This window comes from Nematostella vectensis, chromosome 11 (genome assembly GCF_932526225.1).
Source record: "Nematostella vectensis chromosome 11, jaNemVect1.1, whole genome shotgun sequence".
NCBI lineage: Eukaryota > Metazoa > Cnidaria > Anthozoa > Actiniaria > Edwardsiidae > Nematostella > Nematostella vectensis.
In genome coordinates this window covers 15,518,957-15,541,230 of record NC_064044.1, presented here as the reverse complement: position 1 = coordinate 15,541,230, position 22,274 = coordinate 15,518,957, and the positions used below count along the sequence as shown (strand labels likewise).

Sequence of the window (22,274 nt, the reverse complement as noted above, 5' to 3'; positions counted from 1 at the left end):
GAAAAACAATTCAAGCTCCTTATAGTCAGGACAATGCAGCAGTGTTTGGATTTAATGCAGGCACACAATGCGTTGCTATGTCTCTCACTTCCCTTATATATAACCATAGAAATGGCATATCTTCATTGGTAATGAGCTTCATTGTAGGTTATCACAGTTGTCTGGACAGACATATCTACTGCTTACAGAAGTACCAGAAATGGTTACAATATCAAACACTATCAGCTGCAATACAGCCCAAGCTACAATGGCACTATCCACGACACTTGCGCAATAGAAGGTTTTGGTTACTGTATGCCATTAGATGATGCTATGCAAGCATTAATGATAGAAGATTATACTTACTTTCTTTTGACTATCCTCAGCACTACTTTGGGTATTTTCTGTACCAGTGATGGTGGCTTCAAGATATTTGATTCTCATGCTTAAGACTTAATGGGTATGCCCCTCCCACAAGGAACATGCGTGTTATTATATATAGACAGATTTGATGGAGTTATTAACTATCTTAAATCACTCTGTAAAAATACAGAAGTTCCATTTGAACTAAAAGGTGTTCGTATCACTGAAGTAGAATTTGATGTGACAATGACTTATGAACAACAGGTCCATGGTATCAATAAAAATCATGATGTAACTGGAGGTGTAAGTGATATTCCATTACAATTATGTTGTGCCCTATCATTCTATACTGTCTGCTTTTCTACTATCAAGTCTTGCGGCTACTGAAATACACAAACCTTTGATGCAATTATTGACCATGCTAATGTTTTTTATATGGAAAAATAAACATTGATAATAATCATCCCACTATTGACAGGCTTCCAAGTATACTACAAATTTATGATGCAGATATCAGCATAACATATAATCTGGAGAAGTTTACATTTGTAGAACCTGTAATGCAAAAGTTATGAAAGGACAAATACCATGCCAAGCTGTTTGTAATAATCTGTATGTTGATGATGTACCACCAGATCTTGCATTGTTAGAAAAGCTTGAACGATAATCATAGCACAGCGGATAGTCTTTGAAAAGATTATCATCATGCCGAAAGGTCAACAAAGAAAAGTTAAAGGGGCAATTTGTAATGTACCAGTTGAATGTGATTAGTCATGCAAAATACTACCACGCCCCCCTGAAAGAAAATATTTGCTTGCGAATAGACTATGCTTATATGCTTTCCCACGGGTTATTCAAATTAATGCTATAATATTATGATGGGAACCCTGTGCAGTATAATTCATTGATGGGGACCCTGTGTTATTGTTATATAACAACTGTCCACACGTGACTCCTGTTGGGGATCCATTGCATTGACCCCTATCCATTAGCACTAGGCTAGGGCAACACTCGTGCACGGTGTCATTTGCTGCCAGTCGCCGAAGGATCCGTTAAAGTTTTTCGGTGAGTTGTTATGGCTTCTGATATACCTAAAGTTCTCATCTTAGGACATTCTTTTGTCCGTCGTCTACATTCGGATCTTTCGGCTAATTTTGATTCCCGGGCGGATCTTTCCTTTGGTTTTGCTGGTAGCATCCATGTTATTTTGCACGGCGTGGGAGGACGCACTGTTCCTTTGCCTTGCGCCAGGGATCTCCATGTCGTTTCTCGGTCCTCTCCCGATGTAGTTATTATTGAAATCGGTACCAATGACCTTTCCCGTATTGGTCTTGAAGTTGTTGGCTCACGCATTGAAGAATTAGTGTTGCTCTTACGCAAAGAGTATCCCGTTCGCGTCGTCGGTTTATGCCATGTTATCCCACGGGGGCGTGCATTCCGCGGTCACCGCGTATTTAACAGAAATGCTGAAACCCTTAACCAAATCTCGAGTGTTCTTCTCGGGTCCTTGCCAAACGTGTTCTGCTGGTCACACAGGGGTTTTAAAAACCCTTTCCATACTCCATTCCTCCTTGATGGACTTCCTTTGTCTCAAGATAGCCAGTATATGCTGTATCGTAGCTATCGCGGTGCTATCATTCATTCAATCAACTTACTCAAGACAACGGAGACCGTAACTCATCTTTAACGATCGGTAGGTTTGTTGATGACTGATAGGCCTTACGGATTGCCTCTTTTTTCACTCATTGAATTTAGCCGAACTACTATTACTTACTCTGTTCTTATTGTGGTGGCACTAATCTGTTCAAAATCTGTTTTTATCGTAGTGTTTACTTGACTTGTTGACCCTCTTTGACCTCCACTGTTTTACTGAACTAATAGCGAAGTATTTAACGGTTTTGGCAGTTTTGTATTTTCTTTCTTGCATAGCTGCTTCATAACTGCGGGTATGTTATATCCGATGTTTGTACGATTGAATTTTCCTTACGAGGAGTCAAACAATATATTTTGTTGTTTAAGTTCGGCTTGAAATTTGCCTTGTGGGGGCTTTAATCCTCCTTCTGCTCTCAATCGAGAGAGTTTTATATCCACTCGCGGACTTCATGGGGCTTCAATCCTCGTGTTTATTAATTCTGTGAGGCTTAAATCCTTACAATTGGCTTCGTGGGGGCTTCATTCCTTCCCTTGTCCCTAAAAAAGGGTTAAGATTTTACGGGGCTTTAATCCTCTTGTTAATTATTTGCACGAGGCTTTACTCCTTGTACAGTAATTTGTTTTCTGGGGTTTTTTGCAATCCTTCTTTTCTATTATATTTTTCTCGCTAGTAGATTGTATGGGGCTTCAATCCTCCTGTTTATCATTTTGTTTCTCATTTTGCTGTGATTTGATTTCTTGCACTGACGCTGTGGTGGTTTCAATCCTCCCATTGTTATATGTTTATTATTTGGGGGTTTCATTCCTCTAATTTATTTTGGAGGATGATATTACATCAGCTCCATGTACCTACCTTTTGCAGATAGATTTGTATTTCCCTATAGAGGTAGATCATGCCTAGTAAACGCCGACCACCACCACCTCCAATTCAGCCAGCTAAAAGGCCTAGATCTGCTCGGCTGCAAGCAAGGAGAACCGGGTCAATGGTCGACCCTCCACCAGTCGTCAACAAAACGGAGGAAATTGTCGCACCGCCACCAGCCGTAAATAGGGAACTTAAGCACCGGTCGTTTTATCGACAACGGCGACGCCAGGGCCGATGCGGCCTGTGGGCGAGCTCCCCCCGTTGCTCCCGCCAAAATCAAAACATTAAGCCGAAGGAAAACACAACTCGTGACGGGAGTTGTGTATTCCAAGGAATACGAGATCTTTTGCTAGTGGCATACGACAATGGAGCACTTAGTGATAAAGAATTCTTGGTTTTATGGGAAGACTACCGATCAAAAAAACCCGTATTTTCCCTACGATTTCTACGAGAGTTTTGACCTGGAAACCATGAACGAAGACGAGTGCATTGCCGAGTTTAGAATGCGAAAACAAGACATACCGATAGTAGTTGACGCTCTACAACTACCAGCCACTATTCAGTGTTCACAAAGAACAATCTGCGATGCAGATGAAGCTCTGTGTATGCTCCTAAGGCGTTTTTGCTATCCTTGTCGATATTCTGATCTGATCGGCCGGTTTGGTAAACCTGTGCCAGAGCTGTGCATGATAACAAACACCTTGATGGACTATATATTTGACAATCATTGCCATCGAATTTCGCAATGGAATTGTGATATACTCAATCCATCGATGTTACAAGAATATGCTGATGCAATTTTTGCCAAGGGAGCCCCATTAAGCAACTGTTTTGGCTTTGCAGACGGAACGGTGCGACCAGGCCAAAACCAAAGAATTGATATAATGGTCATAAAAGAGTGCACTCTTTAAAGTTTCAGTCAGTGGTGCTGCCTAACGGCCTTATCGGACACATGTATGGCCCAGTCGGTAAGTAAACTCAGCTGTTTTATCTTGAGACTACTTGTTGTGTTTTTATTTATAGACCTCACCCACCAGAAACAAAAGAGCAAGACATCTAAAAACATCATTATCCCCAAGGATTTTTTCTTGGCTAATCTGATGAGTACATTTGATACAACTCAAACAGAATAGGTGAAGTGCTCACGAAACGAATTGAAGTGTTCCATTGAACAGGGAGAGGAACCTGGGGAGAGGGGTAGAGACTTTTCTAACCATCTAAACTTACAATATATAAAAATTGACTCCTGTCATGTGCATTTTTCATATCTACTTTTAAAACTTTTCTTTCAGAGGGCAAAAGACATGATGCATTTATGCTGATGGAATCCAATATTTTGCATGAATTAGAAAACAATGCATTCTCCCCTACTGGTCAGGCGATGTGTATGTATGGGGACCCTGCGTACCCATTGAGGGTACACCTTCAAGCCCCTTTCCGTAATGGAGTTTTGACCCCCATGATGGAAGAGTACAACTCAAGAATGAGCTCAGTACGGTCGTCAGTAGAATGGTTGTTTGGAGAAATCATCAACGACTTCAAATTCTTGGACTTCAAAAAGAACCTCAAAGTTAACCTTAGTTGTGTTGGAAAAATGTACCTTGTTTGTGCATTTCTTGAGAATGTAACAACCTGCTTGTATGGGAAACACTACTTTAGAGTTCTTTGGTCTTGACCCTCCCTCAATATACTACTACTTAAATTAAAACACCTCAGTGGGAGATTACAGCTAAGTTTTTTGGCAGCAAACAAAAATACCTAGGTGTACTTTGCTGGATAGACAATAACTGTCCAATTATTGATGGCCAGATCTTTTTGCTCTTCAGCAGCAAAATAAATTAATATTGATACTTTAACTTTAACAGCCTAGAACCCATCTGACTACACCCATATGCTATTGTTAGAATATTGGCTATCTTTGGACAGTAGTTTGGGCTAGCTAAATGTAGTCTTGTTTGAAAATAGATAGGTGCAGGCCAGGGGTGCACCAGGGGTGTTTGAAAAGCCTTTGAAGCTATCAAAAGCTTTAGCAAAGTCGAGGAAGACTCCACATGTATAAAGATTGTTGTCTATTGCTTTTTAAAAATTTTCTGCTATTTCTGCTATGGCTTGAGTGGCCTTTCCTGAATCCAAATTGGCATTCAGTGAGGATGTTAAATTTCTCAATATAATCGATAAGTTGTTTGTAGACTAGTTTTTCGAATATTTGGCTGAATGATGATAATGTAGAAATGGGCCAGTAGTTGCTAGGATCAAGCGTTTCCCCGCCTTTGTCAACTGGTGTCACTTTTTCATATATTTTTAGTATATCTGGAACTACTCCTGGTAAGAGGGACAAATTAAAAATAGAAGTTATTGCCTCACTGATACTTGAATTTGCTAGTTTAATAAATTTTATTGGGACACCAATAGTAGCTTTATTAACTTTAAGGTTCTTAATAAGATCTGATACTTCGAAAGACAAATTGCCTATAAACATGAAGCTACTGGTGAATGTTCGTTTAATAAAAGATGTGGGTTCTGTATCCGTAGTTGGCAGTTTATCAGCGAGAGTTAGTCCTACATTGATAAAGTGTTCATTCAATTTGTCACATATGTTTTTTGTATCAGTAAAGCATTCATTGTTATAGATTAGTTTGGATATACATGTGTTTTCCTTTTTATCCCTGTCAATTAACATGCCAATTAGCTTCCAAGTCATTTTAAAGTTATCTTTATTCAATGAAAATTGAGAGTCAAAGTAATTTTTTTAAGCTGCAGCCATTATTCTGTTTAATTTGTTGTAATATGTTTTGTATTGTTTAATCATTACAGGGTCACCACTGAAAAAGTGTGATTTATATAATTTGTGCCTTTGTTTGATCGAAACAAGGATAGAATTAGAAATCCATGGTTTCCTGAGTTGTTTCATTTTGGCATTGGAAGCTTTCTTGATAGGAGCATGTTTATCTGTGAGTTTTTGCAATACATTGATAATAGAGGACAAACTTTCATTGACATTTGTATTGACAAGAGACATAAAATTGACTTTTTGCAAATCTTCAAGAATTTTTTTTTTCTAAAGTTGGTGAAATCCCTGTAAAATTTCTTCTCATTAGAAGAAGGAAGGGTAGTAGTGAAAGTGCAGAAACATGGGAGATGGTCTGAGATATCAGCAAGACAGATACCAGATTTAATTGTTTTGCTAGGAACATTAGTGTAAATAAGATCTATTAGAGTCTTAGAATGGTATGTAATTCGTGTTGCTTTTGTTATTAGTAGCATATATCCGAGAGAGAATAGCATGTCAACATAGTCTGAGACTTGGTTACTAGAACTGTAGTGGAGAAAATTTATGTTATAATCACCAGTTAGATAAGCCTCTAATCCTGATCTATTAATTAAATCAAGTTTCTGGCGATAGATTGAGTGTGTGCAGTACATCTCATATGTAGCAACTTGCATAGTAGTGTATTTCTTGCACATCCTTGAGTTTAGGTTGAGCTACAATCCAGACAAGGCAACTGCTTACAAGGGTAGCAGTTTGCTTGAATCCATTTAACTTAAATTGTTCTCTTTTCTTGCATAGTACTGGCAATCACTTGCATGGGCGGTGTCTTTGCGGTACAATTGCTTTGTTAGTAGCTTTTTCATAAGGGGCAAAAGTCTGCCACCTTTATCAAATTTGCATTTGCTTTTCTCCTGTCACAATACAGGAAACATTTGCATGGGCTGTGTCTTTCTTGTGTTGTGATTGGATAACTGACAAAGCATTTTGTTTTTGTTTTAAGTAGCAACACTATGCGAAGGTATGATTTTAGCTTATATGTGCTATCGTTCTCGAGTGCTGCTTTTTCCCTTGGGTGCGGCTGCATTGTGGGTAATCACCCACCATGCATTTGGCGTTGTTTGCCCTCACCTTTACTGGGCAATTTTTAGATTTATCAGAGCAAATTATATATTTTGACAAATTTTATTAATAAAGCGGCTTTGGGCTAACAGCCCATAGCCATTATGATTCAAACACTGTCTTGTTTTGTATCCATGCCCAGTAAACAAAGAACGGGTTAAAACAGCTCTCGTTCTGTGGAAGCTAAGTGGGAAAGGCATAAAGATCTGGAATAATAATGCTAAAATTGAAAAGGAAAATGGAATTTAGAGGTCATGTCTATTTTCAAGCAGTACGCCCCCAAGTTGTACTTGATGCTCTTAACTGGCTGAAAACCAATAATCCCTTACATTTATTTTGATATTACTCTGGCTATTGGTAATATTGATGGAGATCTTAGATGCTTACAGCAAAATAACATCTTAGAAGACGACTCGCAATCAGATATCACAAGTGAAATTAATACCTCTACTACCGAGCAAAACAATAAAATCAAAACACAAAATCATGATGACGAGGAGAAAAACGACCCTCTGAATGACTTTAGATCACCTCCAAATGAGACATGTTTACAGTCTGTGATACCAGACTATCCTATAAGTGCACAAGAAAATGATAACGTGTCATCAGGCAATGAAGTTTATAACATTGCACCAGGTGAAAACAAGCACCCTGTATCATTTATGATGGATAAGAATTGTGAAGAACTTGCCTTTCCTGTACTGTTCCCAAAAGGTCGATTTGGACACACTGTAAAACAACAAATAAAATTATCACTAGTAGAATATTTTAATGCAAGACTATTGCACTATACTGCAAGATTTGCGACAAATCCAGAATACCTTTTCTTTGCACAATTCATTGTGGAAAAGAAAAAATATCTGATAGTATCAATATTGCATTGAAAAAAATTCATGGCCAGCCATTGACAGTCTCACAAATTAGATCCAATATACAAAGTTTGCAAAACCTCATTTGCCAAGATCAGGTATATTTATTTCTAATACAAATACCAGGTACCCCCCCCCCCCCTTACTGGCAAAAGTTTATGTATGAAGTAGTAGCCATGGTAAAACAGCTTGGAATACCAACTTGGTTTATGACGTTATGATGTGCTGACCTAAGGTGGCCTGAACTCTTTCAGATAATCGGTAAAACACAGGGCAAAAACCTGACAGACGAGCAAGTTGATGCTTTGTCTTATAATGAAAGATGTTCCATGTTGAACTTTAACCCTGTAGTAGTTGCTAAGCACTTCCATATCGGGTAGAAACATTCTTCACTGAGGTTCTTCTATCAAGTGCCAACCCTATTGGTAAAATAATATATTTTGCATTGCGCATTGAATTCCAAATGAGGTTCTCCACATTTACATGCACTGATATGGACATCTGACTGTCCAAAATTAACATGCGAGACCAAGCAAAAGTATATTGACTATATAGAACAGCATGTGCAATGCTTCCTGCCAAATCAAGACAAAGACCCAGAATTATATGAGCTAGTAAATACTTACCAAAAGCACAACCATTCAAAAAGCTGCAGAAAATACAAGAATATAAAATGTAGATTTAATTTTGGGCAGTTTTTTACAAACAGAACTATTGTGGCAGACCCTCTTGCTGATTAGTTAGAATCGGAGCAAAAGAGTAACATAATGAATAACCGCAATCAAATCCTTTCTTCAGTGAAAAAAATAACGTGTTAAACCCAAGCAAGTCAAATTATGAACATTAACTGCAGCTGACCTTTTCAATTCACTTAACATAACTGAAGAGCAATATTACTGGGCCTTATCTATATCACCTGACTCAGACTATTAACTGCACCTAAGAAGACCAATAGACAGCTGTTTCATTAACATTTACTTTATTGCTGGCATAAAAGGATTTAGAGCAAATGTTGACTTGCAACCAGTTTTTAATCACTACAAATGCATAACCTATGTCTGCTCCTACTTCACAAAAGATAAAACTGATTGTTCCCAAGCAACTATGAATGCAGCTAAAGAAGCAAAAAATGAAAACTTAAGTGTCAGGGAAGGCTTGAAAAAAATTGGAGCTGCATTCCTTTCCACAAGAGAAGTCAGCTCGCAAGAATGTGTTTACAGATGCATGCCTGAACTCTGGTTAAGAAAAATATTCCCTGCAACACTATTTGTTAGCACAGACCTACCTGAAAAAAAGAGTACGTGTTGCAAAATCACAACTGGAACTAGATGATCTTGACTGTGAGAGTACAGATATCTTCAAGTCCAATATTATAGAAACACATGCTATAAGACCTCAATCTATTGCAAGTGTCAATGAGAGCAAGGTAATTAGCAATGGCGGACAGACGTGTTTCAGAAGCTCCCTTACAAAATGTCAGAACTTCCTTCAAAACCGCCTCTAAACTACGGCGATCTCAATCCTTATCAGATCTAGGGCAAGTAGTCTCACCAGGTAGTATTGATTTGCCGGAGGTTGTGTATTTTGGGAAAAAAATCTTCCAGTAATGTGAATAACTCTGCTCAAGACGCTGCTTCGATAAAAGTTTCCGAAGCCGAGTCTGCTGCCATCAAGAGAGCGCTGAACGGAAGGGATTTGGGATCACTAAACAAGACTGATCTCAAGATCGAACTGGGAAAAAGGAAACTCTTGACATCTGGCTTAAAACCAGTATTGGTGGATAGATTAAAGTCATATATTCTCGAGCATGAAAGTGAGTCACAACGGGGCAACGATATTTCCAGCCTAAATTCAAACTTCAGACATGATCAAGTTTCTAGCGTGTCCGCCGATCAAAATCACTCGGGCTGTTTAAGCTACGAAAGTTTCCAAGTTTTCTGCAATCGCATTCAGGGTGAACTAGCCGATATTAAAAAAACTTCTTTGTAACAGAGCAGAATTATACGATTCAAGTTCACAGAAAAGGCTTCAAGATGAGAACAGTCTATTGAGAGACCGAGTTAACCAAATGGAAGTCAAGGTCGAGGACATGAGAGAAGAAAGGGACAGCCTCAAACTTGTTGTCTCTCTTTTGGGTAAAGACTTATATACAAGCCTGAAATCAGAAAAAGAGAAAGCTTCAGTGGAACCGTCACCCATGGCTGCAGCGCCTTTGCCGAACAGCAATAGCAATATTGGCAAGCAATCTGCAGATGGAACAGGGAAATCAAAGAAAAGTCGATCTAAAGCTTCTAAACGTAGATCTGCTAATACGCAACCAGCTAGATCAGATTCTGCCGGAGAAGGGACCCCGACTTCCATTGGATCTTGTGAAAATCAGTCAGAGGAGATCGCAATGCAAAGAAGACAAAATGTTGTTATTGCTGGTGATTCCATAATTAATTTCGTCAAGGGTCGGGAATTATCTGACGCGTCGAAACGTGTAACGGTAAAGTCCTTCTCAGGCGCAACCGTGGAAGACATGCATGATTATGTGAAACCAATCCTGAAGAAAAACCCAGACACACTGGTACTGCATATTGGTACAAATGATCTTCGGAATTCTGAACCACAAGAAGTTGCAAATGCCATCACTGACTTAGCGCGCAAGATAGAGAGTGAAGCCACCCATGATGTAAATATTGCCGTAAGTGGGCTTACTACAAGGTCTGACTCGAGTGATCTGGCTAACAGGGTAAGAGAGACAAATCGCATTCTTCGCTCGTTCTGTAACCAAAACGATTGGCAGTTTTCCGCAAACAATAACATTATTAGATCGCACTTGAACGCTGGCGGTTTACATCTAAATCCTTCAGGGACCACTGCTCTGCAAAGAATTTTAAATCATTATTGAATAATTGATTCGATGAAAGTGTGAGCATAGGAAATTCACTTTCCCAGTAATCGAATTCATTTTCTTGTAATCCTGATCCGTTTTCAACTGCGCCACTAGATACAGGGACCACTATTCTAAATGGCCCTAAATGTAGAGGTTTCAAAATGGCTTTTCTCAACATTGTAAGCATACCAAATGACATAGACGAAATTCGCATCTCCCATATGTTTGAATCTTTCGAGCTTCTTGGCTTTAGTGAGACTAGACTTGATTCTACTTTTTCTGATGGCGAAGTGAGAATTCCGGGCTACGACATTATCAGGAAGGATAGGAACCGAAATGGTGGAGGTGTTTGTTTATATCTACGCTCTTCCATTAATTATTGTATAAGAAATGATCGTGTTCCTGATAGTGTTGAGGCTGTTTGTGTTGAAATAACAAAACCACATAGCCGCCCATTCTTTGTCTCTATAATCTATAGACCTGAATCACCAATCGATTACTTTAATGACCTGGAACAATTAATCAAAGCTGTAGATGACGTGAACAAAGAACATGTGATCCTCGGGGACTTTAATTGTTGTTTGATGAAAAGACCTATTGGAAATAAAACAAAAAGACTTAAAAAGCTATATGAAACATACCAGCTTTCTCAGTTGTTAAATGAACCTACTCGCATAACAATGTATTCTAAAAGTCTAATTGATCACTTTGTCACGTCATGCCCAGAAAAGATCAAGTCATCAGGTGTCATTCATCTTGGTTTGAGTGATCATAGTCTTATCTATGGCATAAGAAAAATAAATCCGTACAAAAGCTCGCGGGAAAAAGCAAATACTATTGAGATCCGCAACATGAAAAAATTCAATCAGGCACTTTTTGCTCGTGATCTCCTTGCTCAGCCGTGGGAGCAAATTGTTTTATGTCCAGACGCAAATAAGATGTGGGATTTTTGGAGGGATTAATTTCTCAATGTACTTGATAAACATGCACCAGTTCGGCTAAAAAAGAAAAAAGCCTTCAGTGACTCATGGGTGACTAAGGAAATAAGAGAATTAATAATTCATAGGGATAAAGCAAAACGCAAAGCAGTGGTGTCTAAGTTATCCAGTGACTGGGAAGTCTATAAATCTTTTCGAAATAAAGTCAGCATTGCTCTACGGCAAGCAAAATCAAACTTTTATAGAAATAAGGTTGCTAGTCAAGAGAACAATCCTAAGGAGGCCTGGAAGACTATCAACAATTTGCTTGGCCGCAATTCTGGTCAAAGCGTTGTTAACGAACTGAAAATTAATGATCAAAGTATCAGTTCTCCTGAAGAAATAGCTGAGGCCTTTAATTCCTATTTTTCTAATATTGGCCCAAACTTAGCTAATTCAATGCCACCTACTAATACATCATTTGAAAGTTTTGTTAAGTCTTGCCAGGTAAATATGACACATTTTAAATTGTCGTCTCCTAACAAAGTTTTGAAACTCTCTAGCTCAAAGGCAACTGGTATTGCTTTCTTATATCTTTAACAACGCGATAATTACATGCTGTTTTCCAGATGAGTTGAAAATGGCCAGAGTCCTACCTCTTTTCAAAAAAGGGGCAAAGAATATACCGGATAACTATCGGCCTATCTCTATCCTGCCAGTGATTAGCAAGCTTATGGAGAACATAATGTCTGAACAGCTGTATGACCACTTGATTAAAAACAATATACTATCTGATCATCAATTTGGCTTTCGGAAGTTACATTCTACCACATCTGCGCTTCTCGATTGTACTAACAGCTGGTATGTTAACATGGATAGAAAATTGTTTAACTTGATCGTATATCACGGGGAATGCCTTGTTATTATTACAGTCTTACTTAACCAACCGTAAACAAAAATGCCAGCTGAATGGAGTTATGTCTTCCGAAAGCCAAATTAAATGTGGAATTCCGCACTGCTCAATTCTTGGTCCCTATTCTTCCTTATATATATATAAATGATCTTCCCCAATGTCTAAGTTGTGCATCTCCACGAACGTTTGCGGATGACACTAATCTCACGATATCGGGAGAAACAATGGAAGAGGTGGAGGTGGCCATGAATGAGGACCTGGGGAATGTTAAGGAGTGGTTGCTAGCCAACAAATTGAGTCTAAATGTGGCTAAAACAGAATTTCTTGTAATGGGTTCTCATTATAAGCTGAGAAACCTCCCTTGTCAGCCTAATATTACAATTGACGATAAAAACTTAGACGCAGATTAGACAAAGTAGGGTTCTCGGGATAGAAATTAATGAGCATCTCAACTGGGATCACCATGTCGACAATGCCGCTAAATAGTCAGCTCTGGAATAGGAGCTTTAAGACGAATTCGCGACTTTGTTGACAGGGACACTTTACTGTCAATCCATAATGCAATTATTCGGCCACATTTTAATTACTGCAGTGAAGTGTGGGATACTCTCGGCCAGGGAAATTCCAAAAGACTTCAAAAACTCCAAAATAGAGCAGCAAGAGTGATCACCAGAACATCCAATGAGGATCCGGCCTCTGGGGCTCTGGCGGAACTTGGGTGGGATACGCTGGAGGTCCAGAGGACAAAAACAAAAGCAAAACAAATGTATAAAGTGATTAACGGTCTTGCGCCGAGCTTTCTTACTGATCTTTTTAAAAGTAAGACCAACTTTACCTCCTATTGCCTGAGAGGCACCCACACCGCACTTCAGCTACCACTCCCTAAAACAGAATTTATGAAAAAAAGCTTCGGTTACAATGGAGCAAAAATTTGGAACTCTCTCCCTGAAAACATTAGAAATTGACAAACTTTAAAAGCCTTTTCAAATCAATTAAATGCTCACATTTTCACCAATATTTCATACAGTAATTAATTAATTAATATATTATATTTCTTTCTTTTATTTTTCTCAGTTTTTATAATATATATTATATAGGCTAGATTATATATATATATATATATATATATATATATATATATATATATATATATATATATATATATATATATATATATATATATATATATATATATATATATATATATTATATATATTTGTTGTAAGTAGTCCACACGCCCACAGTGGAAATCAGCATTTAGTATAGTTGTCGGGGCAAGCGTGTTATAAATAAAGTTATATTATTATTATGATTTATGCCTAGCCGAGTTTGCTGCATATTATTACAAAGACTACAAGAAAGACTGCCATGAAACAGCTGATGCACAGCCTGAAATCCTCACTGATAAAGTCATCCATGCACAGCACAATTCCTCTGACATTGACCAAACACTGCCTAAACATATAAGATTACTGAATAACAATGAAGTAATGAAATGTAGGAAAGTCAAAGATGTCATCAGATATTATAAACCAAACAAAAGAAAACAACCTGAGTTATTTCCACCACCTGCTAATGCTGTACTACCCATGGAGAGATGAGAATAATGATCTATTAGGAACAGATCAAACATATGCTTCAAAGTTTTACGGACCAGCTGTACAAACTGTAGTAGAACAAAACAGACAGAATTTTGAACCAGATGGTGATACACTAAATGAAGCACATGAATATCTAAGAAATAACCAGGACAGTATCATTCACTCCTACGATTCTTTGAATGATCAGGAGAATTTAGATTTACAGTCTGAAAAAGATCATTCCATACCAGAAGAGTCTTTTAATGAGCAATCCCTATCACATCTAGCTACAACATCTGATCAAATGGAACATCATATAAACTTAGGACTAACTATGCACAATCAGCCAGCAGAAATTACTGATGATGAGCTTCGGCAGAATGTTAGGTCTTTGAACAAGAAACAGCGATATGCATATGATATTGTTCTTACTTGGTGTAGGAGTAAAATGAAACAATTGAATAGCCTAAGGCAAGAAGACATTGAACCAATCTATCTGTTTATCACTGGTGGTGCTGGTGCAGGAAAAAGCCACTTGATTAAAACAATCTACCACACTGTCACAAAAACAATGAGAAATGCCCCCATGAATCCTGAATTGCCCTCTGTCCTTTTAATGGCACCTACAGAAGTTGCAGCTATCAACATTGAAGGCACAACAATAAATACTGCTCTAGCAATTCCTGTGCAAACTGGTGATAATGTACCTCCCATGTCAGACCAAAAGAGAACACAAATGAGATTTGTCACTGTCTGAACTCAAGTTAATCATTATAGTAAAAATTTCTATAGTTGGAAACAGTACATTGCTTCACATCCACCAGAGATTGAAAGAGATTTTTTGTACACCTAACTCACAGATGTTTGCTGGTATTAGCATAATAGTTGTTTGCGAATTGGTGGGAGCTGGTACGTCTTCGCAGATTTCAAAAATGGTGTTTTTAACCTGTCATCCATGGCACCTATTCAAAATGGTAGAACTTATTGAGATCATGACAAAAGGATGACCAACCATTTGTTGAACTAATGAATAGATTCCGTGCAGCAAGTCAAACTGTAGAAGATATCAAGTGCATCCAGTCAAGAGCAATAGATCAGTCAGACAGCAGTAATTACCCTTCAGACGCCCTCCACATCTGGGCTGTAAATGAACATAACACAATGAAACTAGAACAAATACCTAAAGCACAATTTCATTTGAGAGCCATTGATCAGTATCCCCCAAATGTTTCACAACAGGACATAAATACAGTCTTAGCCAGACCCAGATCAGAGACAGGTGGACTTGATTCAGATATATATCTTAAAGAGACTGCTAGAGTAATGTTAACAACGAATATTGATATTGCAGACAGATTAATTAATGGTCAATTAGGAACTGTTGTTAAAATTTGTGTTAATCAAATGAATCAAAAGCCTAATATCATTAACATTAGATTTGATGATAAAAGAGCTGGCAGCAGTCTACTACAAAAGAGCAATGACCTTTACGCCAGAGAAAATAGAGTTGTACCAATACAGCCGGTACTAGTGAAAATCAAAGTGCGACCAAATAAACCATCATCTTCTGAGATACAGATATTGCAGTTTCCATTAACGTTAGCCTATGCTGTTAGCATTCACAAGGTACAAGGTTTGTCACTCACTGATGTTGTAATTAGCTTTGTGTTGTTTAAACAGAGATCATACAATTAAGGTCAAGTGTATGTTGCATTGAGTCGTGCAACCTCTCTAAATGGTATTTATGTTCTTGGGTCCCTTGAAAATAAACATATTAAGGCAAATCCTAAAGTACATGAGGAATATGAACGACTAAGAAGAATTGATAATACAACCAGTCCTTCAATGCAAGCAAATGTAGATCTCTATCCAAACACAGCATTGACATCAAACATGACTTAAATATCAATAGCAGTGATATAATAGCATTAACAGAGACACAGCTACTGCCTTATACTAATTGCAGTGAAATAGAAAGTAACCTTTATCCATTCATACTTTATAGGCAAGATCACTTCACTGATAGATTCTGTAGCATGGCTCTTTATACAAGAAATGCTATTGAGGTACATGGACATGAGTACTACCCTAATGTGAATGCCATGAAGTTTACAATTGGAAAAAGTCCCACTTATACTAATGTAACAATACTACTGCTTTACCGAAAAAACAGCACAAACATCTTGCAATATGTAGAGCATCTGAAAATCATACTGAATAGTAGTACTATCGATATTGTCATGGGGGAATTAAATATCAATTATTTTAATGATGAAAGAATTGAACCACTCAAATTACTAATGCAATCTCTAGACTACACACAAATTATAAAATGTCCAACATTTGTTACAGCAGGAAGCTTGATAGACCAAGTCTATATCAAACCAAAGTTTTAAGAAGTGCAAAACTCTAAAGCCACTTTTTATTATTCTGATTATGACGCTGTAAAGATTTTAGTCAAATTATAATTAGTTTTAAATATGTGATCAAGAACTTAAAACAAAACTCTGAAATGTGACTTTTCTTTAAAATGTTTCTTACTAGTGCTTTATCTACAGTAGTAAACAAAACAAGAGCTGTACTGCATACAAGTCCTGATACAATAATAACTATTGGTCGTATATGACATATTATCTTGAGTGGATGGGAGAGGGGTTGGGGACTGGATAACTACCATCATCAGCAGTCATTTCTAAAGTTAAGGTGAGTACTAGCTCCTCATTATGAAAGCATTGTTTAAGTCAGGCGAACGGACAAATGCATCCAACTACAGACCGATTTCTATTCTACCTACACTTAGCAAGATCCTAGAAAGAGCAATACACTCACAATTGTATCAATTTTTGGTCTCCAATGGTTTACTCTCGAGCAAGCAGTTTGGTTTCAGAAAGGGTCTATCTACGGTATCTGCGCTGTCATCATTTGTCGACGAGGTTCTGTTGAATATGGAACAGGGTAAGCTGTGTGGGGCCGTGTTTATCGATCTAACAAAGGCCTTTGACACAGTGGACCATGAAATCATGTTGCAGAAATTAACTGAGATCGGTCTATCTGGAAACCCCCTGGCATGGTTCCGTTCTTATCTGGCCAGCAGAACACAGCGCACATGTTGCGGTAATTCATTGTCCGAGGAACTTCCAGTCACTCACGGGGTGCCCCAAGGAAGCATCTTGGGCCCGTTGCTGTTTGTCATCTACATAAACAGCTTGCCCGATGTTTTGGAGTCCTGCTGTGCCTCTCTTTATGCGGATGATACTGTGATCTACTGTTATGGTTCTTCCTCTAAGCAGTTGAGCGATAACCTCAATCAAGATCTTTTGGCCGTTGCTAAATGGATGGACGATCACAAGCTAACACTAAATTTGGAAAAGACGAAATGTATGCTCTTAGGCAGCAACAGGAAACTAGAGAGTAAAATCAAACTTTCTGTGTCGATTTCAAATTACAATGTATCTAATGTGAGTAATTTCAAATATCTTGGAGTATTCATATCTTCCGACTTGACATGGTCAGAGCATGTTGAATATTTATCTGGCAAAATCAACCAAAGACTCGGTCTTCTAAGGCGCATTAAGCATTTATTGCCTTTTAGAGCTAGACTTCTTTATTATAATAGTCTAGTTCTGCCCCTTTTAGAATATGCAGATTTAGTTTGGGGCGATAAGCATAATGTCACTATCATGTCAAATTTACAAATCCTCCAGAACAAGGCTGCCAAAATAATACTTGATAGACCACTGTACTCGTCGGCAACAGACGCTTTAGCCAAACTTATATGGTTACCTCTAGAAAAGAGGCGTTTTCTTAGAAGATGTGTATATGTCTTTAAATGTTTAAATGGTCTCGTAGAGCATGAAATGGATCTGTTAAAACTCGAAGATCAACATAATTATAATACCAGAAACAAATGTAATATTAGGCTCCCTAGTGTGAAAAGAAACTGGGGCAAACAAAGAACTGAGTACCATGCAGTCAAGGATTTTAACTCACTTAGCCAGGACATTAAGAGATGCACAAATATTTGTACTTTTAAACGCAGTATTTCTCAATTTTTAACCTAGGTATTTTTTATCATAGTATTTTTTAATGTAACGATATATCAACAATATATTTTTTCTCTTAATTTTTTTTCCATATATTTTTTATAGATTATTGTTATTATTTATAAGTCGAGGTCCTTTTTGAAAATCATTTTAAATGGAAAAGCTCTCCTCAATAAAGATTATTATTATTATTATTATTATTATTATTATAAAAAAGCTATTACACACTTATTACGATTTGTTTAAACTCATCTTTCACGCCGATTAACCAAAAGTTATTTCTTTATTAGATCTACAAAAATGAAAAAAGCATGAAAAGAAAAATTAGCCACAAACAAGTGTGAAGGAGGCACAAAAAATTATGTGGATGAACAGATATAAGTGAATGAAATACTTCAATGCAGTTGGTGAAACTGCATGAAAAAAAAAAACAATACCACCACAAGGCAAGACTTATAAAGAGAACAAAGAGAAGCAACAGATAACCTGCATCGTCTCTGGGAAGATGGGCTACACATCTGTACTACCAATCTGGGAGAAAAACAAAAACACTCCAAAACTACTATGATGGCACTATTATGAAGAAACACAATATACATGCTGTGATACTATAAATGCTACAATTACAAGTGTGGTCTGACTACCTCTAACGAAGAACTGCCAAAGGAAGACATAATCTGGAGGATTACACTTGTCTAATGACTGTTGAGGGGATAGCAAACTCATTGGCATAAAGCAATGGTTTAATCTATCGGGAAAAGTCTTCCGATCTACACATATGCTGCTGAAATAATGTATAATGGTATAACCTCTAAAAACTCTGACAGCGAACGAGCTTGGTGCTTGTCACCCTCTGACTGGATTCTGCGATTGAGTACTGTGTACATATACGAAAAAAACAAGCCATAACTTTTGCTTAAACCTATAAATGAGTGACAAAGAAGAATCAAAGGGCTCTGTGAGCCGACTTATTCGCACTTGTCATAATGGTCCATAATGAATGACGTCATAGCAAGTGCTCCATATTGCATTATTGCCGAAAATCTCGGATTCCCTATTCAGACAAAAAAACCCTGCATATCATCCCCCGCTCCGCGCTCTCTTTTCTAGAGCATACGCAGTTGAACTGAAATATGGTTGAATGCAATTAAAGCAAATAAACCGAGTCTGCGATGTGCTCCAAATTACTATTGTTCGGCCCCTGAAGATCGTGCCCCCCCTCCCTCGCTTGGTCTCTCAGGTCCCTGCTTGTTTATCCACATGTTATCCTCCCCGCACCACGCATACCCTGCTGCGCAGAGCTTTCTGTGTCGCTCGTTTCCTTTCTCCCACATCAACCTCAGCTGAAACGAGCCGGATTTCGCGTTCCCATTGTTTCAGAGTAGTGGTCCAGTAGCCAATCAGAGAACGTTTTGGAATCGGACCAAAATAGATGTCTAGTGTTTCCCGTGTGAAAATGGCGGCGATCTACTTTCCGAAATCTAGAATGTTCGCTGTGATTGGTCAATTTCGGGGACGCGAAATTCGGCACGTTTCAACAGAGGTTGATGTGGGAGAAAGGAAACGAGCGACACAGAAAGCTATGCACAGGAGGGTGAGAAAGGAAACGAGCGACACAATAAGCTATGCACAGGAAGGAACACCCCGCACAGCTTCAACTTGCTATGATGAACCATGGCTGCCAAAAGCAGTGCTTCACATTTAAAAGATATCGAAGGTTATGTTCATAAAGTGTTAGACGTAAAGGTACCGGCCACTGGAAATCGATATTTTGACTTCAAAGTCCAAGAGAGGGAGAAAGAAAGGCGGGTTGTATGTTTTAGCCCGGATAGCAGAAGTGAATTGAGAGAAAGAGAGGAATCGAAACAGCCAGTGAAACTGGAGAGCGTTTCCCCAAACAAGAGAAAGTTCGAACACGATGCAGTCGAATACAAATTCCACAGCTTCTCGAAGGTTTCTTTAAAGAACCCTAGCTTTCCGTTGAAGGATGTCGAAGGAGAACACGCAAACGCTTCCATCAAGTACATTTTAGAAAACTGTGCTACGGACGACATTGTAGCATTGAAGGGTAAAGTGCTGTCTAAAGGGAAAGAACAACATGTCCACTCCTACGTCTACAAGAAGGATCTAAGGAAATGCGAATTGGTGATCGGAGATTCGGCCGGAGCCATACCTTTGACGGTCTGGGAAGAGTTCGTCAAAGAAGTTGAAGTTGGGCAGTCCTATACTTTCAGTGAAATCAAAGTCGGATATTTCAAGCGACGGTGCATTAGCACCACCCCAAAATCGACGATCAAACCCTGTGAGGCGCTCGTTCCAACACCTGCTATAGAGGTTGAAGCAGAGAGTTTCAAGCCAAAAGAAAAGGTCACTAAAGATGTCAATGGAAGCATTGTTGCTGTGGATGCAAGAAAGCAGTCCGTTTGTATTAATTGTAAGAATAAAATTAGTGACACTCCAGAAGGATCAACAGTGGCGAGGTGTAACTACTGCAAGTTGATGATGAAAACAAGCAAAATGGATGCAGTTATAAATGCACACCTAGTGATTAGTGGAGAGGATGGGGAAATTATTGGACGCTATCGGGCTTCATCGAATGTGTTAAAGGCATTTATGGATAACATTGCTGGTTTAGAAAACTATCATATTGCAGCAAAGAATTTCCAAGAGCTGAGCAAGAACCTAATTCCGGAGACCCTTTTGTGTCTTGATAAAGTTTTCTTTAAACTGGACGATGAGGGGAAAGTTGTAAAAGTAATGAAAGTTGTGCAAGAGGAGAACGTTGTAGAAGTAATGAAAGTTGTGCACGATTAGGGCAGGACTTCTAACAATGTTTGTAGTTATGAATAGGACTGTTGTTGATGCTAATTTGTTGCTTCGCGGTGGAAGCAAGCATTCATGTGAAGAAGTGAACGGACGTTTATATTGCGTACTCAACTAAGCGGTCTCCTGTAATGTAAAAGCTTTACGAGAAAACTACTAGAGACGAATATAAATACACCCAGTTGATCTTGTTCCCTTATGTTTTCCTGCTACCGCTACCAAACGTTATGACTTTTATGAACTAAAGTGCGTTGGTGAGGAAAGGTTTCAGTGTTAAGTTATAGAAGTTCCGTTGTTTTCATGTGATATTAAATAAATGATATTGATATAAGAAGATGTTATTGAATTCTTCCATTTGTATAGTAAAAAATGAGTAATAAATTGTTGTGTTTCAAATGTAAATGTCATATTCAATACCAATATGATGAGAAACAAGAAAAGGACCCGTCACTTTGTGACGATAATAAATGCTTTAGAATCCAAAGACTCTTAATAATTTTTTTTTCATTGATATTCAAGAATCACAATCAATAAGCAAACAAATCAAAAGACAATAATTATTTGACAGAATTTCAACTTACATTTTTTCAAATGATTTGAGCTGATGGACCGTGCCTTTGGACGGTGTTCTTTAAATCAAATATTTCTCAACTCAGGCGAGTAAATATAGAATACACTTTCTTCGCATGCAAAACATCTCAAGGTCCCCTAAAATCATCACCTCGGAGCTTTGAGCGCGGGGAAATAGCGACGAAGAAATCGTCTATCTTTCAAGATTTGCTGCCTAACAGATCGAAACACCTGCACGAGGATTGGTGCAGATGTAAGCAGCGGTGTGAGGAAACAGGCGTTTTGCAAGCCATTTCAATGCAATTCCATATTAAGAAATGTGTGGGTGTTTGGCTGGATGTTTAGATGAAGGAAGATATTATTTATTTTTTCTGGACTTTACATGGATGGACTGGACTCGAGAGACTATGGTCTAAGGAATTAAGGTTAGCGCTTAGGACTGAGAAAAAAACATGATATATATGAACTTTTGTTCAACTCATAGTTCGCTCGCACAGCAATAATTCCTTGCAGATGGAAAAAGATATGAGGAATTTGGCCGTGAAAATCCGTCTTACCAACGGTTGAGAGTTATAATAGTTCGTTTCTTGAAAAGTTCTCTCTTCTAGAGCTGAAGTCTAATCTTGGTATCCGCATATGCGAAAAGCTGTCCTCATCACAGGGTTCCCAATTGGCTGATTTGTATTTTTATTTCATGCTGATCAGCGGTCTTTTTAGCGCATGCGCGAGTTTCATATAGTGGATGTGATTTTTCGTGTCCACACCACAGGTTTTCCCAGTCGGCTGATTTTAATTTTTATTTCATATCGATCAGCGGTGTTTTTAGCGCATGCGCGAGTTTCATATGGTGGATGCAATTTTTCGTGTCCACACCACATTCCCAGTCGGCTGATTTGTATTTTGATTTAATGCTGATCAGTGGTCTTTTTCGA

At 38.2% G+C, this 22,274-nt stretch overlaps 2 protein-coding genes and 1 pseudogene across 3 annotated transcripts; all 3 read left to right on the top strand.

Annotated features, from left to right (window-relative positions):
- The first annotated feature begins 1,347 nt into the window (after positions 1–1,347).
- On the top strand, positions 1,348–6,863 carry LOC5507302 (annotated as a pseudogene).
- On the top strand, positions 1,361–21,168 carry LOC116614659. Of its 2 annotated transcripts, none has more exons than XM_048733931.1 (2): positions 1,361–2,035; positions 18,240–21,168. In XM_048733931.1, the coding sequence occupies exon 2, from the start codon at positions 19,624–19,626 to the stop codon at positions 20,761–20,763; it is 1,140 nt and encodes a 379-aa protein (XP_048589888.1). In that variant the 5' UTR covers positions 1,361–2,035; positions 18,240–19,623; the 3' UTR covers positions 20,764–21,168. The 2 variants fall into 2 exon arrangements, with proteins under 2 accessions (XP_048589888.1, XP_048589889.1); XM_048733932.1 differs by lacking the exon at positions 1,361–2,035 and adding an exon at positions 10,226–10,352.
- LOC116614650 lies at positions 9,687–17,263 on the top strand. Its single transcript, XM_048734016.1, has 2 exons — positions 9,687–10,352; positions 14,909–17,263. Exons 1-2 carry the CDS (start codon positions 9,687–9,689, stop codon positions 15,599–15,601), a joined length of 1,359 nt encoding a protein of 452 aa, XP_048589973.1. The 3' UTR covers positions 15,602–17,263.
- Positions 21,169–22,274: the final 1,106 nt, after the last annotated feature.